General features: G+C 60.5%; 1 protein-coding gene across 8 annotated transcripts in view; it reads left to right on the top strand.

Moving 5' to 3' along the window:
* Positions 1 to 694: 694 nt before the first annotated feature.
* The window catches only part of DLGAP4 (DLG associated protein 4), a 60,963-nt gene continuing 37,775 nt past the window's right edge, over positions 695 to 23,882 (top strand). For 2 of the 8 annotated variants that reach the window (XM_058850368.1, XM_058850370.1), the window contains exon 1: positions 22,995 to 23,223. In XM_058850368.1, coding sequence (XP_058706351.1) covers positions 23,193 to 23,223 — 31 coding nt within the window. In that variant the 5' untranslated portion in view covers positions 22,995 to 23,192. The other 6 variants (XM_058850364.1, XM_058850365.1, XM_058850366.1 and 3 more) reach the window with 6 other exon arrangements.

The raw sequence follows: 23,882 nt of genomic DNA, 5'->3' as shown, positions 1-23,882 counted from the left end.
ACCTCAGCTCTTACAGAGCTACTGACACGCCGTGCTCCAGGGCAGAACCTGCCAGGAAGGCAGCACTGGCTGGAGAGGAGGTGTTTGCCATCGTGTCACATCAGCACAGCTGCAGGAGCTGTGCCAGCCCTGGGATCCGTCACCTCGGGAACACCAGGCACCCTGCAAAGCTGGGGTGCTCGGCTGCAGACGGCCTGGGCTCAGCAGGACCTGCTGGGCTTTGGCAGCAGGATTTCCTCCAGCCCCCTGAGCAAATGGGGCAGAGCAGGGACCTGCTGGCAGTGGCTCTGTCATGCTGCTGGGGAGGGGGTGCTGTTAAATAACCACGTGCAGCACCACAACAGCGGCAGCAGTGTTGGTAAGCAGCCTGTGGCTGGGCACTGAGGCACACGAGCACTGCATCTGCAGCGGGACCGTGAATGCTGCCCCTCCTCTGCTGGGCCCTGCTCTCTCCAACCCCTGATCTCACACCCCTTCTCCTCCTGCCTCTTCCATCCTGCTTCTCTCCTTTGTCCCTTAACCGTGGTGGCATTTGCTTTCAGAGGGGGACAGGGATGTGCCCCCAGTGAGGAGCAGGCTGCCAGAGGGGTTCCCAGTGGGCTCTCAGCATCTGTCCTCTTCCTCCAGCTGCAGGGAGGTCTGCGAGGGCTCTGCCACACCGTCCCTGAGCCATGGTCTAGGAAGCACTGGGACCATGAAGGGCTTAGGAGACAACAGAAGCCGCCATCTCTCCGATAACCTGGACTCCCCTCAAGACTCTCTTTATGCCCCCCAGGACAGGAACCCTTATCTCCTCAGCCCCACCGACTCCTTCACCATGGATCCCCGATTCCCAGCCCAGAACACCGTCCATGGCGACTGTCTCCTTCCACTCAACAACCAGATCTCCAACAGCAGCACTTTCCCCCGCATCCATTACAACTCCCACTTCGAGGTCCCGGATGACAACCCTTTTCCAAGCCATGCCCAAGCCACCAAGATCAACCGCCTACCTGCCAACCTCCTCGACCAGTTTGAGAAGCAGCTGCCCATCCACAGGGACGGCTTCAGCACCCTCCAGTTCCAGCGGAGCGACGCGAAGCACCGCAGCGAGAGCCCGGGGCGCATCCGGCACCTCGTGCACTCCGTGCAGAAGCTCTTTGCCAAGTCCCAGTCTCTGGAGGGCCCCAGCAAGGGCAACGTGAACGGGAAGAAGGGGGCAGATGATGCCAAGCAAAACCGGAGGAGCAAGAGCAAGGACCGGGCAAAGACCTCCGAACCCAAGCGCAGGACCAGGTCCAACATCTCCGGCTGGTGGAGCTCCGATGACAACCTGGACAGCGACACCTGCAGCTACCGCAACCCCATGGGGCTGATGACGCTGGGCCGGCAGCCTGACCACAGCCAGCCAAAGTATTTCATGCACGCCTACAACACCATCAGCGAGCACATGCTGAAATCCTCCAAGAGCAATAACGACCTCAAGGTCACCCCTTGCACCAATATCCCCATCAACAATGACTCCAACTACATCAAGCGGGGCTCCTGGTCCACGCTGACGCTCAGCCATGCCCGGGAGGTGTGCCAGAAGGCCTCCGCCACCATTGACAAAGCCTTGCTCAAATCCAAGTCCTGCCACCAGGACTTGGCCTACCACTACCTGCAGGTGGGTGCTGTGGGGGAATGCGGGGTGCTCTCTCTGCAGGGAGAGCATGGGAGTTCAGGGACATCCTCTTGGTGGGCACCCGTGTGACCTTATCAAACACCTCTAGATCATTCAGCTGCCACCTCGGGTCACACTGCCAGGAGAGGGCTGGGGAGGGCTATGGGAACAGAGCCCTGCTCCCCCTGCGGGGACACGGGCGCTGATGGGGTCCATCTCCCACAGCTGCGGTCCCAGCACCCCCAGCCCCTGTGCTGGACCGTGGCACTGTGGAGGGGACACAGCACCCCACCTCCTGTGCTGGATGTGATCCCATTTCCTGCAGGCCTCCCACGTGTTCCCAATGCCTGCCCAGGCCCTGCAGGTGCTGGGGGACACTACTGGGCAGGTGGGGATGTAGCTGCCCCACGTGGCTGTGTCCCCTGAGTGCCCACACGGCCGGGAATGCCGAGGGGTCGCGTCTCACCGGACACAGCTGCCCAGGTCCCCGTGGAGACCCCTGTGCCACCGCCCCCAGGCTGAAGGTCAGCAGCACTAACTAACGCTCACCCCTTATCTCCACGCATCGCAAGGATGTGCCGGCGTGCCCGGTCAGCCCCGCTCTGCCCAGCTTCCCTGGAGCACTGGTAGGACTGGCAGCGCCTCGCTGCTCGCCCGTGGGGCAGGGCTGGGGCAGCAGGGCAGTGCCAGCCCCGCTTGCATGGCCTGCATGGCTGATGCTGGCTTGAAACCCTGGCACCTGCAGCTCCAGGTCTGTGGCAGGTTCCAAAAGCGGCACTGGAGCAACATGAACCTGGTTGTGCCCTAGAGAGAGGAATGAAGACAAATAAGCCAGGCCTGGATGGGGGGGAGTAGGGGACCAGTCTGTCTATGTAAATCTCTTGCATCCTTTTAATGCAGAGGTGCCAGGGGCTTCCCTGGCTGTGCCCAGTGGGCTTAAAGGCTTTAAAAAAGCGATGAATTATTGAAGCACACTCGGCTTCCAATACTTCACTGGCCACAGCTGCAAATCAAATTTCCAAGGGGCTGAACTGACTGCATCAGGAACACCAGCAGGGAAAATTATCTTGGCCTGGTTTCTTTTTCTTTACCCCTGCTCCTACCAGTTAAGCATTTGAGTTTAAAATGCTGCAGCCAAGCCCTCCAAGGGCCCTGTTCCCCTCAGGCTGCAGCACAGAGCCCAGCAGGCAGCCCCAACAGCCCCTGGGCTCTGGGGTTCAAGGCTGCCCTGCTCCTTCCCCCCATGTAATGAGCCTCCATTTCTCGACAGCCTGACGCAGGGCTGTGGGCACAGCTGGGTGGCACGGGCCTGGCCAGCAGCTGGGCAGCCCCACCGCTTGGCTGGGAGGACACGGGTGCCCCGCGGAGCTGGGACCAGCCCCTCAGCCCCGGGCCGACCGACGCAGGCAGCGCCCAGGTAGGGATCTTGTCTTGAGGAGGAGCTTTTGCCCAGCTCCCTCCCGCTCTGATGCTCCTGGGACCACTGGAGCAGGCAGGGAGCAGCCAACAGCCACGACTGGCATGGCTGGAGGGGCACTGGGTGACACCGGGGTGTGACCGACATCCCCAGAGCCTGGGGCAGGCCCTGTGCTCGGTTCACCAGGAGTTCACCACCAGAACCAAGACCCCGGGCAACCAGTCCCAAAAACATGATGCCTGGTGCCCCCACAAGGCAACAGGTCACAGGTGCTTGGGCTCACCTTGTCCCCATGTGCCCACTGTCAGCCCCAAAGATCAGGGCACAGGGCTCAGGCCTCTCATGGGAAGATGGGGTCATTGTATCCCGCCTTGGCACAGAAGAGGCAATGGAGAAGTCACCTCTGGAGCTTGTGTGTGGGGAATGTCCTTTTGCAAGGTCACACATCCCCTGTCACAGCTGGGGACAGGGCGAGCCCGGTCCCTCCCTGTGCCAGGGGGAGGAACAGCAAGGATCTGCTTTCCCAGTGCCTGGGGGACACAGGGGCCATGCAGAGGGGGCTGCTGCCACGCAGAAATGCCCAGTGGGTGCCAGAGGCGCAGGGGCATGAAGGAGAGCAGGAGTGGGATGGGGACAAACAGGACATCCAGGATGGATAAGCCCCCAAGGCTATTCACCTCTCCTGCCCTATTTGAAGGGTCTGGATATTTTGGGGATTCATCAGCAACTACTGGGGGTCTGTGTGATGTTTCCAGACCCTGGAAACATCCATACCCAGGAGCTGAAGCTGGTGATCACCCAGCTCCAGGTCCAGCCCTGTCCCATCAGGGTAGGGGTCTCTCGGATCAGTCCCTAGGATGACATATCTCCATCCTTAGAGCACGGTCCCCAAGGAGGGAGGCTGTGCTCCCCATCTCCTGTTCCCTTGTTCCCATGGGCCCCATATGCAACAGAGAGTACAAGGAAAGAGGCTGAGAAGCTCCTTGGAGTGGGAGATGCCCCAGGCAAGAGTGAGCAGGAGCTGTGGATCTGCAGACAGCACTGAAGGGATGGGCAATGTGGGGGCTCCAAAGGAACAGTCACCATTAACCTGATGCATTATCCACGTCAGCCCAACCCCACCTACACTCAGACCACACCAGAGCTTCCTTAACCCCCAGGAGCCCTGAAAATAATTCATAATGCAGTGGGTGGCCTATTCAGTGCCAGCCGCTCCATGATGCTCAGTGTCTCACACCAGCCCCACCAAGTTGCCATGGAGCAGGAATACAGCCCAGGCCCTTCCCAGAGGCTGCCCTGCCTGAGGGACAGCCTGGCTCCAGCTTGCTTTCCTGAGGACATGGCTGGGCCCGTGGGACAGCACAAGGGACACTGCCGCCGAGGGAGCAGCGCTGTGCCCGCAGCAGTGGAGCCTGTGCATGGCCCGTGCACCCCTGGAGTGTTCAGCAGGCGTTCCTGTGCTGCATGTCCGTGTGTGTGGGGCTGGGCTGCATGGCAGAGCTGGCACTTGTGTGATGGAAACCCTGTTTGCTCCTTGACTCTCTTCCCCCTGACTTGCCCCGAGTGGAGGGTGCGCTGCAGCTCCTGCCACAGCCCGGGAGTGGAGCTCTCCCCTTCCCCCCACTCCCCACTCTGTTAGTGCTCCAGGGACGGGGGGATGCCCCACAGGAAGGCCCGTGGCCCCTTCCCTTTTCCCTCCACACTCCGCTCATGGCAGGAGAGCAGCAGAGCCAGATGGTGCTGCTGGTTGGTGACTGCAGCACCTGGTGACAATGCAGTGTTGTGGCAGCAGTGTAGCCCAGCTCCAGGGGTGGACACATGCCTGGATCCCACAGCCCTGCACCACCTGGCACTACGTGGACCACGGCTGGGGACAAGGAAGGACCCACATCCTGCAGCCCCCAAGTCCTCATAAAGTCTCCAGACCTGGGCATCCTCTTACTCCCACTCCTTCCACACCACCCAAAGCACGATGGGCAGAGCCAAGGCCACACCTGGGAGAGCAGCAGGAATGGCAGCAGAGCCCCACCACCTGTGAGGTGCTGCTCTGTGCCTGGCCTGGGTGCCCTCATCCCCACACGGGCATGACACACAGTCTGTGCTCAGAGCCCCAGGTCTCACCTGCCAGGAACTCTGCTGCCATCGAGGGGCTGCACTGGCCACTGTCAGGTCTGTCCTTGGTCACAGGAGCTGCTCTGGGCTCATCACCTCCCTTGCAGAGTTTCAGACTGTGGGACAGGGTCTTCACATCCTCCTGCAGAGAAGCACCCCAGAGGACCCTGAACAGCACCCAAAGGACCTGTACTGCTTTTGCAGGGCCCCGAGGACACCGGCTTGCCTTTGCAGGTGTGTCACAAAACACTTGGCCCGCTCTGTCCCTGAGCGAGAGCTGTGGGAGTCCCAATGGACTCTGTGCAGGCAGAGGTGGGACATGCTCCAAAGTGGGGCAGCAGATTCAGAGCGTGTCCTCCCAAGCACCTTCCTTCCCCCTGACTGCTGCAATGTGGAGCACCTTGAGAGCAGCTCTGTGTCCTGCTGCCTTGCCAGGGCACAAAGCAGAGGAGAGGCAGGCAAAGAAGGACTAAGGCAGCTTGGTTAGGACCAGGTGCTGTCACGATGCCCCAGGGAGGCTGTTCCTGGGAGAGGGACAGGTCCCAGTGGGGCAGGCAGTGCTGGGGCTGCACCACCAGAGAGACACAATGGAACTGTCTTTGTGCTGCTGTGCCCAGAGAGCCCGAGGCTGGGAGGCAAATGCAGCAGCCGTGGCAGAACTGAGCAGCCCCAGCCTGTGCCCTTGAGCAGTGGCAGCAGAGCAGCTGCAGGACCCTGAGGTCTTAAAGCCCCCACTGTCCTGGGCTGAGCTCATCACCCCTCACTGCCCCACAGATCCAGCACTGGCCCTGCACAGGGACAGCTGGGCAGTCCCTGTCCTTTCAGTCCTTTTAGCCCTCTCCAGCCCTGCCACCCCTCTCCAGCTCTGCCACCCTCCACCAGCCCTGCCTGCCCTCTCCAGCCCCATGCTGACCCAGACCCCAGAAGCAGAAGCTGCAGCTCAGCCTAAGGAGAAGACAGGCAGTGAAATGCAGTCTCCAGTCAGACCTGACACCAAGATGATTGATACAAAAGTGAGTCTCAGGGTCCTTGTCTGCTTCAGAAAGGGTCAGAGCCAGGCATCCCAGTGACCTGTGCCATCCTTCCAGTGGCAGGACTAAGCTGGAACCAGTGGGGTCCCTCCTGGCCCCAAGGCCACCAGTAGAGAGGCTGGGGCAGAGGCAGCACTCACACCCAGCAGGGAAAGGGTTCTCAGCTCTTGCATTTATAAGGACCTGATGGGTCCCAGGATCACACCCAGAGCCCCCAAGCTGGACAGCTGTGTAAGCAGCCAGCCTGGGAGCCATGGCCAAGCATAAAGATTGCAGGAGCAGGGTGAAAAGAGCTGGGAGAATCCACACCAGCAGCAAGTGGGTCCAAGGAGAACACACACTGGCCAGTGTGTGCCTCATGTGGAAGACTCTCTCTGCTTCGGTCCCCAGCTGGATCTCACACACCTGGATCAGCCCTGACCCTGTTCCACATCCCACAGAAATGTGGGTGCTGGGTCATGGGCACACTCCAGGCAGGGGCCAGTCACCAAAGCAGCCCCAAGGGTGGTTTGGGGCCTGTTCCACAGAGTGGACACACGGAGCAAGCTGGCAGGACATGGGCTGAGTCCCTGCTCCTTCGGGCAGGAGAAAGCCCTCGGCTGTGGTGTGTGGATTGAGCCTGCACATGGACACAGCCTGCAGCCTGCAGATCTGAACCTCACCTGAAGGTGCTACAACCCAGCAGCATCAGACACAACCTCGGCTCTGGCTCCCATGGAAGCCCTGCTGGGAGCAGAGATGGGAGCAGGCACCACAAGGCTCTGTCTCATCATGGCTGCAGCACAGCCCTGCGTCCCCAGAGCATTGTGTGAGCTATGGCTGCTTAGTCCCACAGCTCCCTGGGCAGCTGGGCAGGTCCAGCAGCTCCGTCCAGCAGGGCCAAGGTGGAATCTCTCGTCAGCACAAGTTGTTCTCAGGAGAAGATATGTCACTGCTCCCCATGGCATCCCCAGCTGCTGCTGGAGCAGTCTGTGTGGCCCTGGGCTGGCCTGGCACTGGCACGGCAATGGACATTGCTGCATCCTCACATCTGGTCTGGCTGCTCCTTGGCCATGTCCTCAAGGGCAAGACAAAGGCCAGCAGCAATTCAAGTGAGCCACAAAGCCAAGGCTTGCTCCTGGAAATTTGGGCTTCCCCATCTTTCTCCTGACTTGTCCCATACTGCATGTGGCTCACCCTGGTCAGTCCTGGGCACCTTGGCTCTGCCTCTGGTCCACCCCACAAACCTTCACAGGATGGGAAGGTGGTATGGTGGCTTCTGTGGCTGCTCAGGGCTTCAGGCTTCCTGTGGCACCACCAGCTCACTCCTCTCTAGTGAGGGAACAAGAGACCATATCTGCCTCAAGTTAATTGTGAGGTTGTCATCTTGGTGGGGTTAGAAGTACTTTTCATGCCCAAGTTGCTGCTCTCTGCAGAGAGGCCAGCACAAGGTCTGTGTGCCCAAGCTGCTCTAGAGAGACTTGTGAGAGCCTGACTTGGTTTCAGAAAGTTATTTCAGCCACTCAGAGTCACATTCAGCTCAAAACCTTAAAGAGCCCATGAAGGTCTGGGCTCTGAGCCCCAAGCCCTGCTCCAACAACAGCACTTTTATGTTCAGTGACGTGGTCTGTGCGATGAGCACACACATCCAGCCCTGTCCCAGTGCCCCACACAGGCCCAGCGAGACCATACCCTCCTCCCCCTGTTACGCCTGGCATCGTGCAGCTTGTCCTGACTGTGTGAGCATGTCTGGGATGAAGGTGGCCAGTGGTGGGGAATGGCTGTGATGTGCTAAAACAGAGGCCACCAAACCAAGGGCTGCCTGGCATGAACTGGTAAGGGAGGGTTGTGAAGGAATTGTGTTGCTTATTCCCACTAGAGTGGAAAGCCCAACAATCTCCCCAATTCCCCGTGATCCTGAGGGTCCCAGGATCACGGGTGTGTGCCATCCCTCACATCTGCTCACTCTGCCCTTCCTCCTGCAGGTGCCTCACGGGGAGTGGAACAACACGCTGTCCCGGGACAAGGACAGCGAGATCCCGTGCCGGCGCATGCGGAGCGGGAGTTACATCAAAGCCATGGGGGATGATGACAGCGAAGACTCAGAAACCAGCCCCAAACCATCCCCGAAAACTGCAGCTCGGAGGCAGAGTTACCTCAAGGCCACCCAACAGTCCCTGAGTGAGCAGAGCACCACACAAAGGTAACACTTTTGGAGTGTTTCTGGAGGTCCTCTGGGAGCTCTGCACGGGTCCTCAGGGTCACCCCGGGAGCAGTCCTTGGGTTGCAGCACCCCACAGAGGCCCCATGTGGCATTAGAGCCCAGCAGGGCTCCTGCATCCCAGCTCTAACAAAGATGAGGAGACAAGCAGAACAGGAGAAGATGGGGCTCCCCATCCTGGTGGTTCCCAGTAGCTCTGGCATTAGGAGCTGCTTCAGGTCCCTGTCCTCTCAGCCATGGGGACAGCACTCCTCTGATGGAGATGTGGGATTTCCTCCCCAAGCATCTTCTGCTCTGGGGGAATGCAGAGATCCCAACCCCAAGATCCCCCTTGGCCATGGGAGCTGCTCACCCGGCATGGCTGAGGACATCAACCTGCTGGAACTGTGCTTGGAGCTGTTCTGCTCCAGAGGCATCCAGGGACCCTGTGACCAGCCTGAAAGTTGGAACACTGGATGATATCCTGAGGGGCTGAGAGGTTTTTGGCAACAGATATTGAGGGAGGAAGACCCACAGTAGTTTGAGCGAAACAAAGCCAGGGGAGCAGAGCAGCTTTGTTGGGCCAGAGGCTGGTCCTGCAGGATGGGCCCTGCATCACCTGGGCAGTGATGCTGTGCAGTGTCCTCAGCAGCTGCTCCATGTCCAGGACAAGGCATCTGGGGGCTATCAGTGCTCCAGATGCTGCAGCTCAGTACAGAGTGGTACAGAGGGGCAGGGAAAAGCAGGAGCCACTGGGGATGAACTGCTGAGGCTCAGCACAGTGAGGGAAGTGGGGTGTAGGCAGTGTGGGGACACCTCACAGAGCCTTCACATTGAGACCAGGTGCTGCTTTCTGCTGGGAGACAGTGACAAAATCAGATGTGGGGAGCCCTAGAAAGGTCTGCTCTGGATCCATCCCTGTTCCGAGCCTTCAAATCTGCCTCAGGGGAGCAGGGTGGAGTCCTGGAATGTCTGGTGAAAAACAGAGAGGCTGGGGCTCTTTGTGCCCTGGGCATTGTCCATCCAGCCCATGTCCATCGAGATGTGGCCTGCCCTGAGCGCTGGGCTCAGCCAGAGCCGGGACAGTGCCGGGAAAGGTCTGGGGACGGGTCAGGACAGCAGAGATGCGGCTGCGGGGGGCTCCGGGCAGGGCTCGTCCCACAGGAGCTCTGGGGGGGCAGCACCCTGCGGGACCCTGTCCGGGACAGGCTGCAGCCAGAGCCGGGAATGGAGCCGGGGTGAAACCAGGGATAGAGCCGAGAATGGAGCAGCGATTGGAGCCAGGAATAGAACCGGGGACAGAGCCGGGAATAAAACCGGGCCCGAAGCCGGAGCCGGGAATAAAACCGGGCCCGAAGCCGGAGCCGGGAATAAAACCGGGCCCGAAGCCGGAGAGGAGATAGAGCCGGGAATAAAACCGGGCCCGAAGCCGGAGCGGGGCCGGAGCCGGGAGCGGAGCGCGGCCGCCATCTGGTGACCAGGCCCCGGCCCTCGGGCCCAGCCGCAGCCCCGAGCCCGGCGGCAGAGGGAGCCGGCCTCGCCGGCCCTGCGGCTGGGACGTGGGTCTGCAGGGACAGCCTGGGCCGGGCAAGGCACAGAGCCGCTCCCCTGCCCCTCCAGGGGCTGTCGGCCGCTCTGTGGTCTCCCCGTGGGCAGGCGGGGCGGGGGCCGGTGCGGTGGCACGGGCACGCTGCCCACCCCGGGATGGAACCCTCAGCACGAGGGAAGCCAGCAGTCAGCACAGAGCCCAGGGCTAGTGGTGCCCTTGGTCCCCATGTGGCCTGGGTGTCCCCTCCATGTCCCCTAGCAGAAGGATAATTCCCTGTCCCCATCCCACCCTGGGATGGACACCTCAGAGTTCCTGTGGGATGCCCACATGCTGTACAGGGCCTGCCATGCCCTCAGCTCTGCTGTCCCCAGGCAGGTGACAATCACACCTCTGCACCCACAGCCCTGGCAGATGAAAGGGGGAAGCAGCAGCATGAGGGCCTCTGTTGGGATCACAGGCAATTCCAGAGGGAGAGGCCCCACAGCTGTCCTGGGCTGCTGGGGCTGACAGTGTCCCCCACCATGTGCACCCAGCCTGTGACCAGGACTCCTTCACACAGGGTCTTGTGGCCCATCCTTCCCCATCCCTCGCAGCCCCCATGTGCCTGGGTCTCAGCTGAGGTCTGGGCTGGGTCAGGTTCAGTGAGAGCCCTGCTCTCCTCCCGTGCAGAGCCTGCTGCTACAGCCCAGGACATAGTGGCAGTTTCTCCCAGCAAATCTGTACTGGAAATACTGATCTCCTGCTCATGCAGCATTGTCATTCCAGCTAGGTTCTCACTGGACTTCTCATAGATAATCTTTTGGGTTTCTCTACACAAATGTAAATATATGTATCTTACAGTTGTTTCCAATTGCAAGGTCCACAAAATACAAACTAAAAGTAATTTCTCACCCTGCCTCTCCCCACTTTTCCAGTAATCCAGGCAGTTCTGTGACTGGAGACTGGCACAGATCCCACACGCTCCCTGGGACTCAGCTGGACTAACTTGGTATCTGCAGTGCATTCTTGGGGGCAGGAGGACACAAAATCCTGCCCCTCTCCTTCCACTGTGCCCCAGAACCCTTTCCTTGTGTGCCATGCCCCAGCAGGGGCCAGCAGAGTGAGGAAGTGCTGCCTTCTCCTGGAGCCAAGCAGTGGATGCAGTGCCCAGCATCATCTCAGTGCTGCCATGCATGCACTGGTGCCTGTGCCTGGCAGAGGGGCTCTGGCCAGGGGTGATCTGGCTCTGCCCCAGCACTGCCCCTGCCATGGGGACACCCTCACACCTTCTCTCTGCTGGCAGGAGCCTGGACCGCCTGGACTCTGTTGAGATCCTCCTACCTCCGAAGTTCCCGACCTGGGAGGAAGAATACAACCAGATCTCTGACAGTGTCAACGAGTCCAGCTGCATCAACCAGGTGAGGTGCTGAAGTGCTGACCCACTGTGCTGGCACACCCAGCAAGGGAGGAGGCCAGCTCAGGGGAGAGGGAGCATCTTCTTCCCTCTTCAAAACAGGGCACTGGCTGTGCTCCAGGAACTGCACAGGCTGTTCCCTGGCAGCTTTACCAAAGTGTCATGGCCAGCTCTTTAATCAGGATTCATATCAGACCTCCTCCCTGCAGCTTTGCCTCCTCTCACACTGCTGGTGCAGCCAAAATCCCTCTGCCACAGGTATGGTAACCCAGGGGGTGCGCCACAGTGCTGTGGGAAGCTCATGGCTGCTCTGGGTGCAGGATCTCATTGTGTCCCACCCCAGAACCATCTTCAAGGCTGTTCAACCTTGCTGCAAGCCCCTCGTGCCCACTGGGTGGGTTCAGAGGCAGGACCAACCTTGCCTGGTGGTGTCCAGCCTGGGACCCTGCAGGGTCAGCAGGGACAGTCACCCTGCTCAGCTCAGGACCTCACCCCTCATGCAGCAGAGTGGACCCGGGAACAAGGGGGTTGTAGCTGGGGGGGCTGTCCTGCCAGCCAGCTGGGGATGTCTCTTCTGAATATTCCTGGGCCCCATGGCAAAGCCAAGGATGCCTGTGAGATGCTGGCAGAGGGTGGCAAACCCCTTGTCACAAGGTGGGTTCATGCCTCAACCGCAGCATTTGGGATGCAGTTGATGCAAAATGGGTCTAACTTCCACACTGTGGTTATGGGATTGCTCTGGAGCTCCTTGGAGCTGGGATTGCTCTGGAGCTGCCTCCCAGGGTGGGAGATAACTGGTGCCAGGATGAGCCTTTGCAGAGGTCCCATGTGCTCATTTCAGCCCTTTCACCACAGGGCAGCAGTGACTCCACAGCTTTGCCCAGCAAGCCCTGCCACCCTGGCCCTCTGTGCCATCTGTTCCTGTGTGTCTGCATGGGGACATGTGCCCACACATCTGCTCTGTGTATGCAGGGGGGGCCAGAGCAGCAGGGTGGGTGTCTGGAGCCCTGGGGTGAGGGGGGAAAAAGGCATGTCCTGCCTATGCTCCCACCCAGGGGGGCTCTGAGCCCCTTGGCTGGAGCGTCCCACTGTCCCAGAGCGGTTGGAGCCCTTGGAGCTTGGGGGTGCAGGGGCATTGCTGGGCATTCCTGTTCCCTGTGGTCAGTCCTGTCCCTTGTGCAGCAGCAGCAGCAGCATTGAGCTGGGTGTCTCAGTGCACAGCGGGGTCAGGACCATCGTGTCCTCGTCCTTTTGCGTGTCAGTCTGTGCTGAAGTCTCTGCAGGAGACCATGGGTCTGTGCTCTATCCATGTCTAGAGCTGCTTCCAGGAGCTGAGTGCAGCATGGAGACATCAGGAGGGTTGTGGAGCTGAAGGGTCTGAGCAGCCCATGATGTGCCAGGAGCTGCACAGGCAGCCAGCCCAGAGCTAGACTGGTGGCACTGGGATTGCTGGGGGCACCCCGACTGCCACAGCACCCACTCACACGGGGGGCTGCTGCCATCATGTGCACTCTGTCCCCTGAAGAGCAGAGAATTCAGCTGCAGCTGGTTGGGATTGAGAGGCCTCCCACAAACTGCATGTCTGTTGATCTAGGATGGAGCTGGTTCATCCACCAGTGCATGCTGGTCTCATCCATCCCAGTTCCTGCCTTGCCCTCACTTTTCTGTGACCTCCAACACCTTCCCTGTGTGTCCAGCCAGATCTCAGTGTCTTCCCACATGGAAGCACCCCCAACTCTGACAGACAAGTCCCCTCTGCTTGGTTTCATCCCCACCCAGCTCCACCGTGCAGCCCTCTGGCAGCCCCAGGATCACCAGGTGTGTGTATCAGCACCCCCTGTCACACCGAGGGGGACAGAGCTGGTGACCCCAGCACTGCCAAACCCCACCATGAGCTGTGCCCTGTGCAAGAGGGCCAGGCCCATTCCAAGAGCCAAGCCTCTTCCCTCAGGTACACTTGGAACCTGGATTCTTCCCAAGAGGGGTCATCATGGGCAGGTGGTGCCAGGCAGAGCCCTGAGGGTGGAGAGGAGGAGGAGGAGGCAGCCGTGCCCCCATGGGCAGCGCAGTGTCTGTCAGGGGTCTGTCCGTATGCCGAGTGTGTGCTGTGGCTTTGCTCTGCTGGGGATGCAGAACAGCTTCTGTGTGGCTTCTTCTGGCACAGGGAGACAGCAGCTAGGTGGCCAGCCCAGCCCTGCAGGCTGAAGGCCAGCTTCCCCCACATGGAGCACCCGCACTGCGCTCACCCCTGGCTCTGTGGGCTGTGAGGTGCTCAGTGGGAGCCATGGTCACCTTGTCCTGCTGCCCCTGCGTGCAGAGGGGTGTGCCAGCACAGTGTGTTCCCTGTGGGCATACATGGATATGGTGCACACAGCAGGCTGAATGCTCAGCAGCTTCTCCCGTGGTTGAGGTGTCCTGTGGAGCTTTGCCGTGTCCGTGCCACTGTCTGAGGGGCCTGTGTGGCCTCGCTTGGCATCTGACGAGCTCTGCAGTTTGTACTGAAGTGTCAGCAGCAGTGGCCCATGGGGACGAGCCCCTGCTGCCCTTGTCCTCGGTCCCTGTGCAGTGACTGTCTATGTGAGGGGCTCCCCTGTTCTTGGCCTTTAACCTTCTCCAACTCTTTCTTCCAGATCTTTGGACCCCCCTCACTTATCCCTCAGATATTTACCCATGGAGAGCAGGTATTGTCCAGCTGGCGTTTCTCTCATCCTTCCTCATGGAGCTTTCTGGGGCCAGCCTGGACACCCACGGCAGGGTGTGAGGCAGGCTCTGGGGTCAGCCCATGCCCAGGCCAGTGGCAGGAGAAGGAAAAGAGGAGGAGGAGACAGCACTCCTGACCCAGGCACTGCAAGGCAGCTAGAGAGTTTGAGTCCTGGGCCCAGCAGAGGCTTAGAGACCATCAGTTTTAGGGGGAAAGCAGATGAACTTCTTGAGCCAAACCTCGTGGAGCTCAGATGCCAGTGCTGAGCAGAAACAATGTCCTTGTGTGCCAGGAGAAAGAAAGGGCCAGGAAATATGGATGTGGGCAACTGGGTCTGGTTTGACCTGGCTGAGCCTCTCCCAAGACCAAGTTTGCCCGGCAGCTGCCACGGGAGAGCAAGGCAGGGCTGTGGGAGAGCTGCCCTGCTCAGCCCTGGCCACAGCCAAGCTAGGGATGGAGTTGGGATGGATTCTGAGACCCATCCTAGGCAAGTGTGGGGACTGTCCCCCAGCCCACACCTCTCCCCTGCTGTCTCCCCATGTTGCCCACGAGGAGCAAGTCTGTCCCAGTGGGGTCTCACATTGAGGCTGGGGTGTTCCAGCTGTGCTGGGACAGGGGCCCTGACAGAGGCTGGACTGGGATTTTAGCCAAAAGTGTTCTCACCAGCAGCACCGGGGGTGTTTCACAGGCACTGCTGCTCCACAAGCAGGGACCCTCTCACCTCCAAGGAGGGGCCTCTCTTCCCTCTCTCAGCAGAGAGCTTTGGGCACCCTGTGCCCCAGCAGCACTGACTACTGACTCCTGACCTCTGAGCACTGACTCCTGACCTCTGAGCACTGACCACTGACCTCTGAGCACTGACCACTGACTCCTGACCTCTGAGCACTGAGCACTGACCTCTGACCACTGACCACTGACCTCTGACCACTGACCACTGACCTCTGACCACTGACCACTGACTCCTGACCTCTGACCACTGAGCACTGACCTCTGACCACTGACCACTGACTCCTGACCTCTGACCACTGACCACTGACCTCTGAGCACTGAGCACTGACCTCTGACCACTGACCACTGACTCCTGACCTCTGACCACTGACTCCTGACCTCTGAGCACTGAGCACTGACTCCTGACCTCTGAGCACTGACCACTGACCTCTGAGCACTGAGCACTGACCTCTGACCACTGACCACTGACTCCTGACCTCTGACCACTGACTCCTGACCTCTGACCACTGACTCCTGACCTCTGAGCACTGACCTCTGAGCACTGACTCCTGACCTCTGACCACTGACTCCTGACCTCTGAGCACTGACTCCTGACCTCTGAGCACTGAGCACTGACTCCTGACCTCTGACTACTGACTCCTGACCTCTGAGCACTGAGCACTGACTCCTGACCTCTGACTACTGACTCCTGACCTCTGACCACTGACTCCTGACCTCTGAGCACTTAGCACTGACCACTGACCTCTGACCACTGACCACTGACCTCTGACCACTGACCACTGACTCCTGACCTCTGAGCACTGACTCCTGACCTCTGAGCACTGACCACTGACCACTGACCTCTGAGCACTGAGCACTGACTCCTGACCTCTGACCACTGACCACTGACCTCTGAGCACTGAGCACTGACTCCTGACCTCTGAGCACTGAGCACTGAGCTCTGAGCACTGAGCACTGAGCTCTGAGCACTGAGCACTGAGCACTGCACCTCCCGTGCCCCCTGCCATGAGCGGGGCCGCGCAGCAGTGGCCGGAGGAGCAGGAGGCAAGGGAAGGGAAGGGAAGGGAAGGGAGGGGAAGGGAGGGGAAGGGAGGGGAAGGGAGGGGAAGGGAGGGGAAGGGAGGGGAAGGGAAGGGCGGCCGCAGGCAGGGGCTGACTGGGGCTGCTCCTGTCTCCGTGCAGGCACCCGAGCCGGAACTGGGGGAGCAGTACGAGCCCGTCTGCGACTCCACCTACAGCGAGGCCGAGTCGGCGGCTGCGGAGGTGCTGGACCTGCCTCTGCCCAGCTACTTCCGATCCCGGAGCCACAGCTACCTCCGCGCTATCCAGGCAGGCTGCTCCCAGGAGGACGACACGGGCTCCGTCCGCTCCATCTCCCCGCCACCCACGGGCAGCCTCAGCGGCAGCAGGACCCTGCCCACCAACAGCAGTGAGTGCAGCAGCGTGCAGGGGATGGGGACGCGAGGCCAGCGGGGCTGGGGGACAGGGGACACTGCTGTCACTGCCTGGGGGTTGTCGAGCATGCGAGGCACCGGGCTCGGGTACCTGCATCCCCAGCCGTGGTTGTCCGTGACTTTTTGGGGGATGTGGGGCTTGCTCTGTGCCCGAGAGCTGGATGTGGGTGCTGGAATGGCAGACGGGCTCTGGGTGCTGCGTCAAGGGAGGTGTGACCAGCAGGTCAAGGCAGTAAATTCCCCCTGCTCTACTCTGCTCTCATGAGACCCCTCCTGCAGAGCTGCCTCCAGCTATGGGGCCGTCTGCACTAGAAAGATGTGGAGCTGCTGGAGCAACTCCAGAAGATGGCACAGAGATGCTCCAAGGGCTGGAGCCCCTCTGGAGACAGGCTGACAGAGGTGGGAATATTCAACCTGGAAAAGAGGAGGCCCCAGGAAGATCTTAGAGGTTAGTGAGATGCTTGCACGGGCTGCCCAAAGCAGTTGTGGTTGCCCCATCCCTGGAAATGTTCAAAGCCAGGTTGGACAGGGCTTGGAGCAACCTGGTCTAGTGGAAGATGTTCCTGTCCGTGGCAGGGGTGGGGCTGGATGAGCTTTAAGGTCCTTTCAACCCAAACCATTCTGTGCCTGTGATGACACACAGAGAGGTCCCAACATCCCTGGCTGTGGGGTACAAAAAAATCTTGCACTGAGTTTCAAGGCACCAACAAGCCTCCCCAAGCCACAGAGGCCAGCATCCCTGTGCTGAGCCATGGCAGCATTTCCATGGTGCTCCAAGTCACTTGATCTGCATCACTTTGCATCATTTTCTCCAGGGCAGCCTGTGTCCTTCCCAGCTCTGGCCAGCCCCAGTGCTCCGGATGGATGGGGCTCAGGTGTAGCACAAGGTGTGAGAAGCTGAGAGCTCCTATCCTGGGGATAATTTTTGGAACTGTCAGCAGAGGTGATACCTTGGTGTTCCTGAACATGGTGGTGCCTGTACCTGGTGCAAGGCAGGTGCCAGCCAGAGCAGGCAGGAGGAATCCAGAATCTCGCCAGGGTTGTCTGGGAAGGCAGCACATCCCATCCCCATGGGGATGCTGGGCTCAGGCCCAGCAGGACAGTGCCTGTCAGCACCAGCTCTGGCACCAAGGGGGGTTCAGAGCAGCCTCAGCTCATCTGCTGTGGGCAAAGCTGCCAGAGCACTGGGGTGGGCTGTCAGTGGGAGACAGCACATCCCAGCTCTGGGCAGAGTGGGGAGCAGGGAGGAGGCACTGGCAACCTTCCTGCCTGGTCTGAGCTGCAGAGGCATCCCAGTCAAGGTCTACAGGACGAGGCAGGAACTGGAAGACATGCCCTGGGAGGGATGGGTTGTTTGCTCAGCCCTGTCCCTCCTTCCTGCCACCTTCTCTGCTTCTGTCCCACACTCCTCCCACCCTCTCCCACCGCCCTCTCTTTGCTGGCTCAGCACTGCTGAGCTCGGTGCTGCCACAGGTCCAGGCTGACACCAGGCAGCAGCAAGAGGCACAGCACACATTCCAAAATGCCTGGGTGTCACCTCTCTCTGACATGACCCAGCACAGTTCTGCTGGTTCCCAGAGCATCCCCCAGCCCTTCACATTGGCTGCTGGAACTTGGAGAGGGAAAGGGTTTTGGTGGAGGGTTGGGGAGCAGAGAGGAGCATCTGTGGTTGTGCATGCACAGGATGTGGGAGGCAGGAGACACATCTGAACAGCACTCACACCTCTAATCAGCTATCTGGGCTCAGTTCCCCTGCAAACCATGGCATTATTTTGGTTGGAAAAGCCCTCTAGTATTGAGTCCAGTTAACCCAGAGCACTGCCAGGGACACCACTAACCCATGTCCCCAGGTGCCACATCCACAAGTTTTTTGAACATTTCCCGGGGATGGAGACTCCACCACTTCCCTGGGCAGCCTGTGCAAGTGCCTGAGCACCCTTTCCATTAAGAGTTTTCCCTAATATCCTCTAAACCTCCCTGGTGCAACTTGAGGCCATTTCCTCTCGTCCTGCCACTTGTTACCTGGGAGAAGAGCCTGATCCCCACCTGGCTGCACCCTCCTGTCAGGGAGTTGGAGAGCTGAGCCCCTCAGCTGCTCCTGCTTCTCCAGCCCCTTCCCCAGCTCCACTCCCTTCCCTGACATGCTCCAGCCCCTCATTGCCTTTCTTGTCACAAGGGGCCCATTAAAGAACACAACCCTTGAGGTGCCTCAGCAGTGCCCAGCACAGGGGCAGTCACTGTCCTGGTCCTGCTGCCACAGCACAGCTGGTACAGGCCAGGTGTCATTGGCCTCTTGCCCACTGGGCACACCTGGCTTATGTTCAGCTGCTGTCAGCCAGCACCCCCAGGGCCTTTTCTGTGCATCCCTGAGGCTCTGAGTGGCTGCTGGTGTAGGAGAGGGCCCTCCCAAGCAGCAGGTGGCAGCTTGGTGGCAGCAGCCTGGACACTCGGGGAGAAGTGGTTGCACTGCCACCTGCAGGTGTGATGGTCACTCATGGCCTCTGCTCCTCGCAGGGCTCTGGATCTCACCAGTAAGAGCCCTCACCCAGACACATCCCAGGGACACCTTTCTTCATCCAGCAGCTGTGCACCAGCCCAGGGGGATGGGGAGCGCCATGCTTTTGTCTGTGTAAGGGCACGTCCTAAAGAGGCACCAGCAGCAGCAGTTCTGGGGTAGAACACAAGCTTCTCGTTCCTTGGGGGCCATGTGGGGGTTGGATGCTAAAGCAGAGGGATTGAGGCACTGTCAGAGAGCAGGAGGAGGGGCAGCTGGCTCCATGCAGGGTGTGTGGGGAGCATGGGGGAGAGCCCTGACAGCTGTCACACCCCTGCCACGCCAGTTCCTCCCACTAATGCCTGTGTCACCGGCACATTACAGGGCAATTAGCTCCCATTTGACAGACAGCGAGACAGATGATGAGCTGCCCTTGATCAGCCTTAAACAAAGCTTTGTGCGTTGCACAGCCAGAGACTCAAAAGCCCCAGTGGAACCTATTCCTCTAATTGCCAGGCGTGCGGTGACAGCCGCGCCGGCTCTGGAGCACCACAAAGGGCTCCCCAGCCCCAGCTCCTGCTTGTTAGAGGCAGCTCTGGGAATTGCTTGTTTAATAGACTGCTTGCAATGCAGAGTGGAATATTTGATGTCCAGGGGAAACAGGAAAGCAGAGGTAAACAAGCAAATACAGCAGGGAAAGCTCACACCAAACCAGTTCTGCTCAAGTTCTTCCCAGTCCTCCTTGTGCCATCTGGTAACACCACCCTTGCTTAGAGCATCCTGCCCTGGGATTCAGCAGCCTATTCCCAAAAAGCTCAGGTGTCCAGCTCCTTAACCTGTGTCCAGATCTCTTCCAGGGAGGCCAGGGCTGCACACACCTTGCGTCTGTCCATATACCAGAGCTTTGCCAAGTCCAGGCCAGGCAGGAGGGAGACTCACAAAGGTCGGGACAGAACAGCTGCCCTCCATCTCCCACCTGCTTCCTGTCTTCTTTGTATTGCTTTTGTTTCCCTGTTTATGACTAAATTAAATGGCTGTGCTGGGACCCTGCCCTGCCCCGGGAGAAGGCAGGTGCCAGCCCGGTCCCCTGGCACTGATGCTATGGCACACTAGGGCTGTGCTTAGGAGGAAGGACAAAGTGCCTGCACCCCTCATTGTGCTGGCCCCCTCCCCAAGGGCTGGCTCACTGTGGGACAAGTTTCCACAGCTTCTGAGAAAGTCATGTGGCTTCTGGAAAAGTCGTGTATCTTCCTCCTCCTTCTCCTCCTCTGAGTGCCGTGATCTCAGGCTCTGTGTAGGTAGGTGATTGCTGTTGCACTCCTCTGGGCTGTCATGGCCTTGTCTCCTGTGTGGGGAAGCAGCAGCGATGGGAAGGCACAGGGAGCTCACACCAGGCCAGGAACCATCGCTCAGCCAGGGGTGAAGCACCACTGTGGCCCCTTGCTAATCCCATTGGCCTGAGCTGACCCCACACGGCCTTTAGGAAGGACTGTTATCATTCCCTTCAGATTTTCTCCTTTTTTTTGACCTAGATTTCACGTTCCAGAAATAGCTTTCTCTGACATACAAGCAGGAAAGGGATTAGAGGGAGTGTGTGTGTGTGTGTGTGTGTGTGTGTGTGTGTGTATGTGTGTGTGTGTGCCAGGGAAAGATTTCTGTTGCATGCTCCATCAGTGTTCACAGAGGAAAAAAGGGCACGTACACACGTTCTGTGATGTATTCGTGTGTCTGTGGGACAAAAAGAAATTCATGGCAGCTGTTTCTGTCCACATTTGCTAGTTCATTTTTCACCTCTGATCTTTCCCATGTTATTATGGAAACTCCACCACCGCCCTGTGCCCAGCAGCACTCCCTTTTCCCGAGGAAGCCACAGCCCCGCTCTCGGCTCCACCCCCAAACCCAAACCATCCCTGTCTTTATGTGCCTGGTGCTCTTTGCTGCCAGATTTCAGCGCTCCCACGGGCAGCAGCCGGGCTGTGAGCTCTCTGCCTGCTGCAGGCACGTGTCTGGCACACAAAACCAGCTGCAATGGGTTTGAGCCCACAGAAATGCCCAGGTCCCCGGGAAGGGGGGAGCTGCAGCCACACTGGGATGCTGTGCTGGCACAAACAGACACGGGGGAGATGAGCACGGCTCCAAGGTCCTGGCCAAACCTGCCTTCTCCCAGCAGGGACCATCTACAAAGGAGTGAAAACAAAGGCAGCTGCCAGCACTTCCCTTTGCTGATATGGTCAGAAAGACAAGTCCTCTTGCTGCTTGCTTTTATCAGCTTTGATAGCAGGAAAGGGAGTTGGTGCTGGCCTTGTGGAAGAGGAGAAGCCAAAGCAGTAAGGGGTGCCTGAGCTCACTCAGAGCCTCTGGGAGGGCAGCACTAGGAGTGCATGCACGGTGCTGTGCTCTGCCTGTGAGGAGAGCTGGCTGGAGGGCAATGTGCCAGGTACACAGACACCTGAGATCTCAGGCCAAGGGGCCTGCTGACATGCTGGCCATCCTTGTGACCAAGATGAGCACAGAGCCGCCCTGACACCAGACAGTCACAGGTGCCCCTTTCTGTCTCCTGTGTCGGTAATGCTCAGCCCCTCTGCAGCTCCCCATGGCCACAGGGCTCATGCCATCGCTGGGGCAGCCCCACAGCAACCAGCAGAGCCCTGGCTGAGACAGACACACGTGTGCCAGGAGAGCAGGGCTGGGTGGGGTTGAGTGAGGCTCTGCGAACAGCCTGGAGCATTTTCAGGATGTCAGACAGTGCAGGCACATGAGGGTTTCTTTGTGTATGTCTTGGTTTGGGTTGCTTTTCTTCTCCTTCATGCTCTCCCATTATCTTTTCCATCTACTGAGCCATAACCTGGATATTTCTGAGGGTTCAGGAATAGGCTACCTGGGAGACCCTGAACTGAAAACAAGTTTCGTTTTTCCCTTGGTAGGCAGCACAGTGGGGAGATCCTAGGCTTGGGGTCCCAAGGCTCAGGGCTGACTTTGTGACCAAATCCTCCTTCAGCCCCGTTGTGCTGCTGCTTTCAAGAGCAGAAGCAGCAAATCCGCAGCGATTCGGTCGCTGAATGCCGAGGGCGGCGGCAGCTCAGTCCTCCTGCGGAGCCGGCAGCACTTGAGCTCAGTGCTCTGTTTCCCACGGCGCTTTGATCGCTCCTTGCTGCAGACCAGCCCTTCTCCGAGCGCTGGAAGCCCAGCGAGCCATCAATAAATCACAGCATCGAGGAGTGATGGTAGCAGCGAGGGGCCGGGGCAGCACACGTTCCGCTGGCAGGGGCCACGCGGCAGCACCGCTGCTCTCACAGCCACGGCCCTGCCCACGCTGGGCTCTGAGCACCCGCTGCCCGTCCCGGTCAGACACCACACAGAGTGACTCCGGCCTCGCAGAGCTGTCCCCAGCTCCTGTCCCGGGGAACCTTGTGCTCAGCTCTGTGTGTCGGCGCAGGATCTGAGGGATGGAGGTGGATGCTCCTGCAGCGGCCAGCGTGGCTGTGCCCAGGGTGCAAACTCGGGTGGCTGTGCCCAGCAGGTTCTTCCCGCAGCCCGCACGCTGTGCCAGCCTTGCTCCCCTCCGCAGCTGTATCCTGCATCAGCCCTGCTCTGGCAGCCCCAGGGGAGGCACAAAGCACAGCCCCAACACACCGCCCGCACCCGCTGAGGCTCCGCTCCCTCTCCCCGTGCCCAGCGGGGCAGAACTCCACCATCAAATCTGGGACCAGGGGAAAACACCCACAAGGGAAATCTCCTCGTCCCACTTGTTCCTTTTCTGTCTATTTCCCTCTGCACCGGAGGGTTCCTCTCGGCGGTGCTGCAGGAGGTGCGTGGCGGCAGCGCTGCGCTCCTGCACCCGCCGCCCACGGGGGTCCCCGGGGCAGGAGCGGGGGAAACGCGACGGCTCCTTCAGCCAAACCCACGTTTGCGCGTGGGTGGGACCGCGGCCGCGCTGGGGAAGATGTCACCGCGGCTGCTGCGACAACGAGACAAAGCTCCCGCGTGGGGTGGGAGCGGCGCCCGCTTTGTTCAGCGGGGCTCGGCTCCCCCCGCGGCAGCTGCGGTGGGGCAGCGGCGGCCGCCGCCCGTGTCCCCTCTCGGCCGTGCCGGGGGTCCAGAGGGTCCGGCCGTGTCCGGCGGGGCGGAGGGACCCGCAGGGCCGTGGGAGCGCGGCGGGGCGGGGCCCGGAGCGGTGCCGGTGCCCGAGCTCGGGGCGGTCCCGGTGCTCGGGGCGGTCCCGGGGCGGGGCTGCCGTTTAATGCGCGGCCCCGCCCGGGCGCGCGGCCGGAGCGGCGGGCGGGCGCGGTGAGTGCGGCGGCGGCTCCGCGCGTCTCCTCCCTTCTCCAGCGGCGGCCGCACCAGCAGCCGGAGCGGCCCCGGACTGCGAGCGGCCCCGCCGGCGGCTCGTCCTTCTCTTCCTCCCCTCCGCGGGACCCAGGCCGGGCCGAGCGCCCTCGCCCCGCGCCCCCCCCGTCTCTCCGGTCCCCTCCGCCCCTCTTTGTGTCTCCCATGGCTTTGTGTCTGGAGCTCCTCAGGCAATGTGAGTGACCGCGCGAGCGGGGGGCCGAGCCGGGCCCTGCATGGCTGCGGGCGGGGGTGCCGCCCCCTCCCTCCCTCCCTCGCTGCTGCCGCTGCTCCGCCGCTTGCCGGGCCCGCCGCCCCTTCCGCTTCCCACGCGCGTCCCGGGCCTCCGTGGGAGCGCCGGGGCCGCCCCGCTCGGCTCCGGGCTGGGCTGGGCTGTGGGGGCCGCTCCATCCTCCTCCTCCCCCGCATGCCGCCTGCGCCGCGGGGAGCCGGGCCCGGGCGGGGTGGGCGCTGCCCCGGTGCCAGCCCCGCTGTTCGCGTTCCCCGGGGGCCGTGCGGGGTCAGGCCGGTGCCCGGCCCGGGGATTCGGGCCCTTAAGGAGTCCCTGGGTGCCGCAGGGAAGGAAGCGGCGCTTCGCTGAATGCGTTCCTCGCCGGGGACACGGGCCCTTTCTTTGGAGAGGCGTTCGGATTCTTCCTCCCCTGGAGAAGAAAAGGGAATTGTCTGGGCGAGGCACGGAGCTGAAGGCTGACATTTCGCAGCGCAGCGAGCTGGCACCTCCCGGCCAGAGCTGGCTCTGAAAAGTCTCTTTTTTTAGCCTGGGAGAACAGGTCCTGGCTGAAGGTACCTGGTGTGGCAGCCCAGCCTCAAGCCGCCCGCCCTGTGCGGGAGTTG

Source organism: Poecile atricapillus, chromosome 15, assembly GCF_030490865.1.
Source record: "Poecile atricapillus isolate bPoeAtr1 chromosome 15, bPoeAtr1.hap1, whole genome shotgun sequence".
NCBI classification, from domain to species: Eukaryota; Metazoa; Chordata; class Aves; order Passeriformes; family Paridae; genus Poecile; species Poecile atricapillus.
Note: the sequence above shows the minus strand (reverse complement) of the source record. Positions and strands in the feature narration are given on the sequence as shown.